This window comes from Tribolium madens, unplaced genomic scaffold (assembly GCF_015345945.1).
Source record: "Tribolium madens isolate multiple individuals breed KSU strain unplaced genomic scaffold, Tmad_KSU_1.1 Scaffold_91;HRSCAF=231;Tcas5.2_LG7, whole genome shotgun sequence".
Taxonomy (NCBI): Eukaryota; Metazoa; Arthropoda; class Insecta; order Coleoptera; family Tenebrionidae; genus Tribolium; species Tribolium madens.
The window spans coordinates 19,309,112-19,321,796 of record NW_025401063.1 but is presented as its reverse complement, the minus strand read 5'-3'; the positions used below and the strand labels follow the sequence as shown (position 1 = coordinate 19,321,796).

Here is a 12,685-nt window from a genome sequence, read left to right as displayed (position 1 = left end):
ACAATGAATACTGCAAATATTTCATGCATACCACCTGAAAAAAGAGTAATCGCTCAAAACGCCGCTGACAACCTGTAAAAAGTAAATTGCACTAGTCTATTTCAGCACCCGAATCGGTGTTGAAATGGCTCATGAAAGCATATGTTTTGGTATCAAAATAAGCTTATTCTATTTTGCGTTTAGAATAAGTCTATTCTTTCAGATGCAAAATAGAATTTTCGGGAGTAAAAATTAAAATTTTTAGCCACGAATTCATAATTACATTACATTAGTGATTACTAGTTCAGAAGCTAAATCTGTCTTCTCACCTACGTTTATTAATATTGGTTGCATTGTTAATTTTATGTGGGATTTTTGAGAGGTCAACATTCGATTACCGTGATCTCGATTACTAAATAAACCGAAGCGCGTTTCTCAGAACCCATCGAGGCTTTCGAGTGGACTACGCAGAACCGATGAAAGCTTCAACTACTCTTGCATCTTGAATTTATGATCAGGCTTTTTTTGAGATCTTTTCTTATTTTTCTTAACGCATGGGAAAGTTATGAACAGTTTAGATTTTTTTGTCTTGCACACTGACAGATTCGAAATTTTCTTTACTGTTTGATGTGGAGTAAAGATGTAATAGGTATTCTTGCTTGTCGTCTCTGATGAGAACATTGTGTACACGGCTATAATTAAAATGTGTTTATAATAACGGGATTCTAAGTTGATTTACTTGAAAATGTAAGGTACACAGAACGAAGTCTTTGCTGCTACTGGAGTTTATATGCAAACATTCAGCTAATCTCGAACACCAACTTTTAATAGGAATCTTAACATGGATCACACCGTTAATTGAAACTTGAGACGTAGAAATCAGTCAAGACATGTTTCAGTTTTAATCCACTTTCGATGTGCACCTGGATAAAATTTCATTATCTATAAGCTTTGTTATTTTTAAATCTTTTCTTATTAAGAAGTTTTCTGTACCCAACGAAACAGTTGATGGTTCAAGTGGCAAAGTGGCAAAACTTTATTATTTTTATTTATTTATTATCGTATAATTTTGATATTGTCAAAGTGTTTGGAAGCACTCTCCCCTCTGCCGCCACTCGTTAAAAATCTATTATTTTCCGATAATCTGCTGCGGATCCTAAATTAAAGAGCCTAAATCCGTACCCTGGCGGCTTGTCTGTTTATGTACCTCATCCATGGAGGTCGTCGAATCCCCTAACTGGTCTAATAATAATGAGTATCAAATATTAAATAGCCGTGTCGGATGAGAGGGCCGGTGACAGGGCAGATAGACATACGCGCCCTTATCTACTCATCTGCACATCTGTCGACCTGACACCGCAATGCACCACCCTGTGTCATAATCCAGGGCGATTCGCTTCCGAATTTTTTCAATTTCATTTTTTGGACGGTTTTGGTTTTTGTGTCTACGATGGAAGTTGTCGTCGAGGTGGCGGTCGCTGCAGTTACACTGTCACGTAATGTGGATGAATGGGTGCGGTCCGGCGGCGCTAATCGAATTCATAACGCGTATCGCACTTGGCACCCGCACCCATTAGCAGATTACTTGGGGGGGCTGTCGGAAGGTTTCGTCCCCGAAGTAATGCATGTGTGTGTGGAGAAAGAGTGGAGAAAATTGGCCTGTGTATAAATGGTTAAGTAACTGTTTGGCACGGCTGGGCGGAAGGAAAAAGAAGAATGTTAATTACATTTGCATTTTCATTATTTATATTTTGTCTAAATTTTCGGGCTTTCATGCTTCATATTTTTAGTTATTTTTATTATTTAAATCAATACTTTTGTATTTATTAGGTACTTAAAAAATATACAAGGTGATTCACGAGGAATAATGACCCTGACCAAATTCTCGATGCAACCACCATTATGCTTCGCAAGTTATTTTGCGACAACTGTAATGTTGGTTGCATCGAAAATTTGGTCAGGCTCATTATTCCTTGTGAATCACCCTGTATATGGGGATTTAATTTTTGATTTTCTATGTTATGACGGAAATTATAAAAGTATTTTTATATGCTAAACTTATTAACGAACGTTAATTATCATAATTGTAGAAGTTATTATCGCCGATTAATAATGAGTTGTTTATTATTAATACGTTTATATTTTACAAAGTGTTCCGTAAAAACATTGTTCATTAACTAACAAATTTTCCTTCGAATGCATCAGGGAAATTAAAAAACCACAACTGGATTATATTTAATGGGAGTATACATCAATGAATTCAATATTAATTGTTTTTAGCGAACACTGTATATCTATTAGAAGAAAACTAACGAAATAAAATTAATTTGTTTAAGTTCAGTGTCTGTTAAATGATTCATGAATGTGTTCATGAAAAAAAGTTGTAAAAAAATTGGTGTGAACATCACACGACTTTCCTTATCCAACTTATTTGGAAAACATCCTTACGGTGTTGGAAATCCGAGTAGCAAACCTAATGTTTGCGTTAGTGCCACTTGCCGGATTACACACGAAATAGATCATAGTTGACGCGGGTTCGAGTCTGGGGTTCATTTTTTTTTTAGTTCGGTACCCATTGTTATTTTTATTTTATCACATTTTACTGTTTATAAGGTAAATTTCATGATGCTAAATAATTTTTATTCCCATGAATTTATTTATAGTATACAGGGCGATTCAGATAAGATAATGAGCCTGACGATCTGGCGATGCAACCTAAAAAACAAATTCCATTTACGCCTTTGATCCAACTTAAATTAGGATTTGCAAGTTGAATCCAAGTTATCATCTTTTGTCACTCTGACATCAGTGCAGAAAACGATCATTAGTGCCATTCAGTTCTCGTGGAATGATAGAGAAGTCAGAGAAGTCTTTTCGGTGTAAATCCAATACAAAATGTATGAAAGAATTAAACATTAAAGGTAGACAAACAGTTTTTTTTTATAAATCATAAATTGCACTGTCAGAGCAACATAAGATATATAAGATATAACTTGGATTGCAAATGCAAATCGTAATTAAAATTAGATCAAAACGTAAATGAAATTTGATTTTTGGGTTGCATCGCCAGAACGTCGGGCTCATTATCTTATCTGAATCACCCTGTATTCAACCGTATAATTTTGATTTTTGATCGTTGCGGCCGAACGGTGCGACCGATTTTTACCAATTGTTTCGTGCTACGTCCCCTTCCTACAAGTTACTTACATACCAAATTTCAAGTTTCTAGCTCGTATTGTTCTCGAGACATGCTGTTTACAGACAGATACACACACACACACGACCCAATGGCTCAAACCAACTTTTTTGGTGTTTTGAAGCTATAATTCGTCCAGAAATATAAAAATCTGGGTAGATCAAATTTCAGCGGATTACAATACTTTCGTTATAGGATAAGGAAAGTAAAAATGTATTTAGATTTTGATTGTAGATAATATTTTTTTTCCTACGACCATCATATACGAAACTATATCATAACGCACAATTACATATGCGCGAAAATTGGCAATATCGTACGATGTCAAAAACCTGAGCGATTTGTTTTCGCACTGTGTGTTAGAAATCTAACTCACAATTCACACTCGAATGTTTTGTATTTTTTCATTTAACGTATTTTTTTTGTATCCATTATAAAAAATATATCGTTATGAAAAAAAAATATGTTCGTAAGAAAAAAATTATTTATGGTCGTAGGAAAAATAGTGTACAAAACTTGCAGGAAAGTGTCTAACGCACTCGCGGGATTGCCTGCACTCGGCTAACGCCTCGTGCGCAACTTTCCCGCTTGTGCGTTATTTATCACTTTCCGTGCTCGTTATGTAATATACTATTATTTAATTACCTAAGTACTTAATAAAAATAAAATCTTTTTTGATTTTGTATAATTCCTGTCTCATTTGGTATAGCTAATTGAAAATAGAATAAATTGATAAATTTAGCAATATTAGAAAATTTATCCGTAGGATTTTTATTAAATTAACTTTAAAAATAGAATTATTTATTTATGAACAACAAGCAAGATAAACTTTAGCTGAAACACTCTGTATACTTTTTATCTAATTTAAAGTATAAGCTTTTCGGTTTCTTAGGAATAGTAGCAACGTGTGCGGTTTTATTGTTGGCATTATTCAAAGCCCATTTTAAAATTCCGCCCCCAAAACATTATCACAGCACGGAGGGTTCTCCAAAGCCAGTAATGCGGCTGAGGGGGTGCTTTTCGCCCCTTTTGTGATGATTAGGCACTTGCACTTGCAGTCTCTGCACCCGGCAATCATTCACTCGATACTGTGATTATTGTTATTACCCCCCACCAACATGCATACGTTTTAAATTTTCCACTTTATTCACCCTTTAAATGACATATCTTCTATTGACAATTCAAAAAAGTATTTCAGTTTTAATCACTTTTGTGCCAAATCGAAAACCTTAATATTTATCTCTTAATGACAAACAAGATAAATTAACTCTCGTTTTAAAACCACCGTGACAATTGTCAAGATTTTAACGTGGGTTCTCAGAATAATCATTACAAACCTTTGCCAAGACAAGATTTGGCAAAATTATAATGAGGTTAGGAGAAAACGATAAAAATGGTATGGTATACATGGTGATTAATGAAGAATGGTGAAAACTTAGACTGTGGGCAGGGTTGAACAAACAACAAAGTGAATATTTTTTAATTAATAATTATTAAATGGTGGAAATTTGATTTGGTCCTAGTACCTTGGTTCCCTAATCAATTCCTAATTATATTTCCGTTCTTATTAAGATTTAATGCGCTTCACCACTTGATAATCAAATTAAGCGGCTACACGATTTCCGAATAATGCCACATCTGATCCGGGTGGTCCTACTTAAATGCATTTATAAGCGAATTAAATTACGATAATAACATAATAGGACGAAATGCGGCGTGTTCGATTGAGACATTCATCGTGCCGCTCCTCGCCCATCTCCGACTATCAAACTAAAATAATCCAGGGATTATCATTGTTTGCACATGTCACAGTGGGCGAATGAATCTCCCCTCACCTTAGCTCCCTGTATATCCTACATGTGCATAAACAGAAAGGGCCGCGTATTGCTCATTTCGCGGCCATACGGTCAAGTGGGGTAACTCATTTCGCTTTTTCTAGCATCTCGTGTTGCTTTCAAAATATTGAAAGCTTGGTAATCCGAGATCGCAAAAACAAATTTGCCAAATGAAATTTTTTTCGTTCGTCTCTCCTTTCGACACCGACGCTATACTTGGAACTATAAATAATTCAATGAGATGTCAGAGCGGAATATCAATAACGCTGAAGGCTTCAACATCCCCATACCAGACGCGTGGTGGAGGTAGGTATACAGGTTCTTGTTGGGCCACCCTAGCCAGAGGCAGGAATTCTTGATCAAATTAATTATTCATAACTGAAACGCCCTCTGTTATATGCGTATATGGACAAAAAATACGCCACCACACATCATCAGTTTATCTGGACGCCAGGATCGGTGCTCGTGATTGAAAAATTCAAACAAGCTTTTAATAACCGAATTTTATCGTGAGGGGGCGGACAACACATGGATTTTTCAAACAGCATTAGAATTGATTTTTTAATGTAAATATTATTTATTTATATCTACTTAATGGTATAAGAAAGTTTGTATTTGAAGAAATAAAGTAAGCCTTTTATATTTTAAGCAAATAATGTTTTGCTGGTAAAACCTTTGTATCGATATATTTCTATATCAAATTTTGAGATTACTCCATGGTCAAAAAGCGTTGATTTGTAAATTTGCCTGTAGTCTTGAATTTTGTGACTTCTTCTTTACCACAAGTGTTACCAGTTAAAACAAAAAAACTGAAAAGATAAGGACCAGTCCATTTGAAATTAAAGATTTTTTTTGAATCTTTTAAATTTCTGAGTTTTCCACTAGTCTGTGTAAGAAAATAAATTCTAATATTTATTAATTTTATCAAAAAAAGTATTTCAAGGTTTGTAACAAGTTGTGTTCACCACATAAAGGGATATACAATTTTCTCGTCTTTTCTTATAGTCTACAAGACGAAAGATTGGCTTTTGTTATTTTTGTACATTGACAGTTATTGCATATACAAGACGATAAAGAAATATTATACACGACGATAAAGATTGTTTATCTACTAGTGAAAAAGTCCACTCGTGACTTCGTCACTTGTAAACTTTACCTTTTCACTCGTAAATAAACAATCTTTACCGTCGTGTATATTTCGTTTTGTTTTGTACTCTCCTACCAGAATTTCTTGAATATAAGGAGTAGATAATTACTTTATTTTACTAGACGATAAAATACTACTTTATCTACTGAAATGAGTTGATAAAATATAAAAAGTAGATAAAAATTACTTTATTTCACCAGACGATAAAAGACTACTTTATCTACTGAAATTAGTTGATAAAAGCACTCTTTATATTGAGTACAAAATAAAAAACATAAATACGATTACCATTCTGTCATCCAAGTTACTCCATGTGGTCTACCAGGTTTCTTTTCTTCTGAATTATGTGGTTTTGTGTTTCGTTTTTTATCAGTATTTAGTAGAACGGATTTAATCGAAAACAAACAGGGTTTTACAAAATATTTGTTTAAAAATAGTTTTATAACAATTAAATGGAAATGCAATCAAAATTCAACCCTTTTCAGTAGTTTAAAATATAAATAAAGTATTTATGATACATTAATTTTAATACTAATTCGATTTTATGGAATTTGCATTCTGTAAAATCCATATTGTTTTTAAATAGACTGAATTAATTGAAAATTGGTACATATGCATTAACAAAAATGTTGATATACAATTACATTTTATTTATGGAAAAAAATGGTAAATGCATAAATTTGCATCAACGGATTTTATGTAGCTATATGAAATAAAAATAAAATTCAGCTATCAGGTTCAAGGGTCAAATTATAACTTTCTTCCGTCGCGTCAGACTTTAGGCATTGTTATGTTTCTTATTATTAAAAAACTCATCATCAGACTAAAGGATCACAAAATATTGAAACTAATGGAAGCACATAAATATTTTAACTTTAACACTTCCTGCTTTAATACATATACTTAGGAGCTGCTCAAATAAGGCGAAAACTCTTTTTTATATAATATGTCGTATATTTTGTTGTTTGTTTGGTCGAAATACAAATTTTAACTACCGACAGTCCACTGTCAATATCATTTAAATATTAAAAATTGATATCGATATAAAAGATTACAATTTTTATCGAATCTAAAGAATGGTTGTGAATTGGTTGTTCGAAAACGGTGTCGAGTCCCAATCCACAAATCCAAACAAAAAGTCATATTGAAACTGGTATTATCTTTTCTAACAAAAATTCCACGAAAATATAACGAGGGAGAGGACTTTTCATGTAATTAATTTACATTGGGAGGCTTTTTTCCCTGTCGATTCTAATTAAATTTGCTTGCATCTCTCGAAATATTCTGTCTTTGGAAGTACATCAAACAAGCTCACGCTGGTGAAAAGGGTGTTTTATGCGCAAATTGAAAGCCAACAGAGGAAAATCTTAATTGACAGAAATTAAAAAGTAATAAAGTGAGTCACGCTACGGTCGAATGAAATCTACAATATTCTATTCAAAGGTCTCGAAAAAGGATTGCTAAAACCTAATTTGGGCTTGATTATTATAATTACGCCTGGAAAGGAAATTGGTGTTTTCAGTTATGAAAAAGGCTCTTCGGAGAGCTCGTATCTTTTTAAAATATTAAGCTTTTTTAAGTACATGAAACACACATTTGCCGAAATGGATTTTTTCCTCTAGTCAGTCTTCCCTTCGCCTTCGTATACGAAAATGATTTTATTTTGCCTAATTGAAATGTGCACAAAGCGAAAACTGAAAAAGTATCTGGCTGAAATCCAAATATAATTACGGAGTAGCCTGAATTCCTAAAACTGTTCAAATACCGCCTGTTTGCACAGATCCACAGCAATTTCACGAGAGGCGCGCTTTCTCTTCCCATCGTTCCGCCCAAGAATCCTTGCTCTCGAGTTTACATGGCAAAATGAAAACATCAAACAGCCGAACCCAATTATAAAGATAATTTTTCGTGTATTGCTTTAAAAATGTTGAAAAATTAAATTGGAGTACGTTCGGAGAATGGAGAAGGCAAAATGGAGAATATGCAAATGGAAAATTACTGTTTGACTTAGATGTTGAAATATTAAATGGGAAAAATTCGCGTACAGATATATCAAATATTCAAACCTACCTACTATCAATTATTCCACTATTATAATCCCATACTATTTGCGCACTCAGTTTCTGCTCCTATCAATAAACTCAATTTATAGAGTGCTTCAATGTCGAATGCATTATTTGCTTTCGAGGCACGCATTTATTATTCGATTTGTAACAAATACTAGCTATTATTGTATTTTGGGTCTTGTATGTCAAGGGAGGAAGTGCTTATCAATAGGAATAACACAGAGAATGTACTGAATGTGACAGTAATCCTCTCGAGATCTTTCTTTGTTCTTCTAACATCAGTACTTTTGTGTTTTAAAATTATATAATACTACACTTCTATGTCGTACATTTTTTTATACATATCAGATTCAACATTATTCTTTAAAAATCAAAATGTGATGGAAAATCAAGATATACCCAAAATTACTGAGGTCTTCAAAGCAAGTTATTTCTTGTCAACGACACTAAAACAAGACAATTTGTCCTGTTTGTACAGGGTGCTGCATTTTGGATGTCCGAATAGGGAATCTCTAAAACTAAGAGGTTTAGCCAAAAACGAGTAATACATTCTGGGGCTCATTTTTGAGGAAATAATATTGGTTAAAACCGCATCCCGCTATCGTCTTTTGTTTTCGACTTATAGACAAAAATTGACATTTTAGCGATATCTAAAAAAAATCATATCTTCGTTATTATAGAAGACACAGATTTGAAATAAAGACATTCTACATGCACTTTTTTACGAGGAATTTAATAATGTAGCTAACAATTTTTTTTTAGTTGTTTGTTTAGCCGTAATAAAATAAACTTGTATTTTTTTTTAAATGGGAATCATAGATGGCTATGTCATTTTTAAAAAGCTTGTTTTTTCTTATCTAAAAAATATACATTTGTAACAAATTATTATAATACATTTTTAGCAAAAAAATTATCTTTGATTTTTGTTCACAGTTGGCCATGAAAAAATGTTGCATCTTAAACTAAAAGGATTTAAACTATATTATTCAACCAGTGTCACTAATGAAAGAGCTTTCTAAGTACTAAGTAATGAAAAAAATGCAAAATAAATCGTAAATCTACTTATTGGCGACTAATAACATTTCTTTGTTTTTAAACAAGCTAACATTACCACTGTAATGTCTAGTGATACATAGAGTGTTGTAAAAAAAGCCGCTTTAATTCTTCAATAAAATATATTTTATATGACACAAAAATGACGATATAGCTATTCAAATACCCAAATTCCGTCTATGTGGAACGTTATCCTACCTCCATTAGATCATCAAAAAAATGTTTTTTCTAATTGTGTTAACTGTTGACACATTTATTTTTCCTATTTTTTGATTTTTTAAAAATATGTAATAATTTTGTTCTGAGGCGCTTGCATATTTGTTCAATACTTCTAACGTATCGTATTTTTTAAATTTTTATAATTTTATCTATTTTTTCATTTATTTTACAGTTCACAAAACTCTTATTGATTACTATTTACACATTTGGCGTGAAATAGTTTTTCTATGGCCAACTATTATCAAACAAAATATGTATTTCACTTTTTAAGTATAGTTATAAAAAAATATTCTGTTACAAATATATATTTTTTAGATCAGAAAAAAATAAGTTTTGCCAAAGCCGCCTATGATTTCCATTTAAAAAAATAAAAGTTTATTTTATTACGGCTAAACTAATAACTGAAAAAAATTGTTAACTACATTATTAAATTCCTCGTAAAAAAGCGTCTGTATAATGTCTTTATTTTAAATCCGTATCTTGTATAATAACAAAGATATGAATTTTTTTTAGATTTCGCCAAAATATCAACTTTGTAAGTCGTAAACAAAAGACGATAGCGAGATGCGGTTTTAACCAATATTATTTCCTCAAAGAATGAGCTCCAGAATGTATCCTCGTTTTTGGCTAAACATCTTAGTTTCGGAGATTCCCTATTCGAACATCCAAAATGCAGCAACCTGTAGTGTAGGTCATTCAAAATTTTGAAAAAATTTTAAAAACAGAAAACTTTAAAATCGGACAAAATGACGGTACTTCTAAGGATTTTTAAGACTCGGAAAAGTGCGTAAAATGTAATTATTATTGGATGAGTTCGTATGGAATTGTCACTAATAATTATAACAATTACAATCAATTTTCTTATATGATCATTTCCGATTTGAGTCATCGTTCTGCTAAGCAAAGTAGACGCATCCACATGTCATTTCCCAGACGTCCAGTTTCTCATCGGTAACAAGAGCCCAGCAGTAGTTGAAGCGGCTCCATCAGGGACCCTCTGTCCAAACATACGAGGGGAAACGAGATCGGGCCAGATTTGGAAAGCCAGTGCACTTCTTAGCACATTTTCTCTGCAACCAGTCCCATCATCACACTTAACCAACCACTCACTTTGCTTCAGGCAAAAAGAGTGCCGCGGATGCACTTGTCGGTTGAAAACTACCGAATCAGGTGTTTGTTCAGATGCTTCTATCAGATAAGCATTAATGAATAAACCTTCGATATTCATCGACACCAATTTCAGACCGCCGGCTTCGGCACCCATTCCTCTACAACAAGTTAATAGCAAAGTTAGGCCGCGCTGGGCTTATGAACTACTTCAGAGACAGGTCAAGCGTGCTCTAGTGGCTTTTGCTAGATTCAAATGCTATTTTAGATTGTTTGTGTTGCCCTCACCGGGCTATATTGAACTCGAGCTTTATTTGCATGTGTCTCAGGATGGAGAGCTTCACTCGCTGGAGCATGTAGTCAATTAATTACGAACGAAAACGATGATAATAAAGAAACAGAATGACTGTTTGCCAAATAGCTGGAAACAAAACAAACGGAATAAATTAATCTGTAACGATTGGACTTGACGGTGATTAAAAAATAATAAAAAGGGAAGTGCGAATGTGAGGGGGACGGCGAACAACTTGGGGTCCGATCTACTCGGCTATGAATTGACATTATGTCCCGTTTATGCCATGTCTTTCGACATTATTCCAGGCGACGGCGACGTTTCTAATCATTATCAAATTCACTTCATTGATCGGAATAGTGATTTGCTGAGGCGTCATAATGGTGCACACATTTTTGATTAAACCATCTCCAGATTCGGAAAGATATCAAGGGGGCTTTATTATTTTAAGCCATGAAACAACCGATTTATATAATTGTTTAATGAATAGAAATGTTACCGATTTTCAAAATTCTTAAATATTTATTAAACTACTGGAGTTTTGGAAGTGTCTCATTTCAAAATTACAATTCTAATAAGTCTTTCAAAAACCTTTAGGGATTTTAAAAACCTTGTGATCAATTAAATACTTACTCAAGCTTATGTCACTTAACAACCTACTAAATCTAACTAAACTCAATTTTAGACCTCGTGGATTTTATATATAAGGTCGAAATTTGAAAGTTTATGTGAACATTTTTTTTACTATTTAATTTTGTTTGTTTATTTATTTTTTTTTATTATGGATGTACGAGTAGATGAAAATACTTTATGATTTAATAAAAAACTTTGTTAGGATTTATAAATTTTCAACCGAAAAATGTGTTTTTGTTCCTTCTTTCTCTATTATTTCGCTCGTGATGTATTTATTAGCTAAGGGAGTCTACCTGTGACGAAACACACACTTTATTAGCAACAATCAGGAGGGCCTGCAGTAAGCATATGCGTTTCGAGTCACATCTGTGTTGTTAACTAGCCATCTCGCAATGACCGTTCTAATCTGATAAGGTGTATAAGTTATGTCGGCATGTGTGGGAGCCTGGGCACATGCCGCATTTCAACCCACCCTATAATCACATTAGATGTGTCATCTGCAGCCTCTTAGCTCCGCTTTTACTCGTGACACTATCCATCCAAAACACATGTTCCGTTTTTTTCAGCTTTTGCGTGTGCGTTGGAATTGTTGAACAATTGGCCCAATGTTGTTTGGCGGTGCGAGGCCCCGTCCACGACGTTCCTCCAGCCTGTGCCTTCCTTCTTGCTGCCTTGGAATTTCTAGCAGCGCTGGCCGATCACTGTCCAGAAGATTCCGATCCCACACATCTAGTAAGATTTTTTTGATAGAAACCGCAATAATTTTGCTACATGAGAGAATACAAAATACATATTTATAACATACAGGGTATCCCAGCGAGTAAAAAAAAGACGCGCTTAAGCTTAAGGAATCAACTGGAAATAAGTTTGTTAAATTATCTTGAATAATTTTGAAGTTATGAATTTTTTTGTGGGTCTATGTACGATGTAATTTTGACACATAAATCGGCATAAGTCAAAAACTATTGCAGGTAAGTCTAAGAAACCAAGGTGCGTTATATTGACAATTTAGTGGCGAATCCAGAAATGTAATAAAAAATTGGGGTTTTCATTTAAAAAAACAGAACTTAGTTGTGTATCTTATTTCGAATACCTTGTAGGTATATGAATTGAAATATTTTTATAATGTGCCTCATTGTTGTATCTATCCTTAAAAAA

General features: G+C 33.4%; 1 protein-coding gene across 2 annotated transcripts in view; it reads left to right on the top strand.

The window, feature by feature from the left end:
- LOC123010732 (S phase cyclin A-associated protein in the endoplasmic reticulum) overlaps positions 1-12,685 on the top strand; it is a 37,715-nt gene that overhangs the window by 13,877 nt on the left and 11,153 nt on the right. For both annotated transcript variants that reach the window (XM_044407824.1, XM_044407823.1), the window contains one exon: positions 12,094-12,259. In XM_044407824.1, coding sequence (XP_044263759.1) covers positions 12,094-12,259 — 166 coding nt within the window. The remainder of the gene's footprint in view (positions 1-12,093; positions 12,260-12,685) is intronic.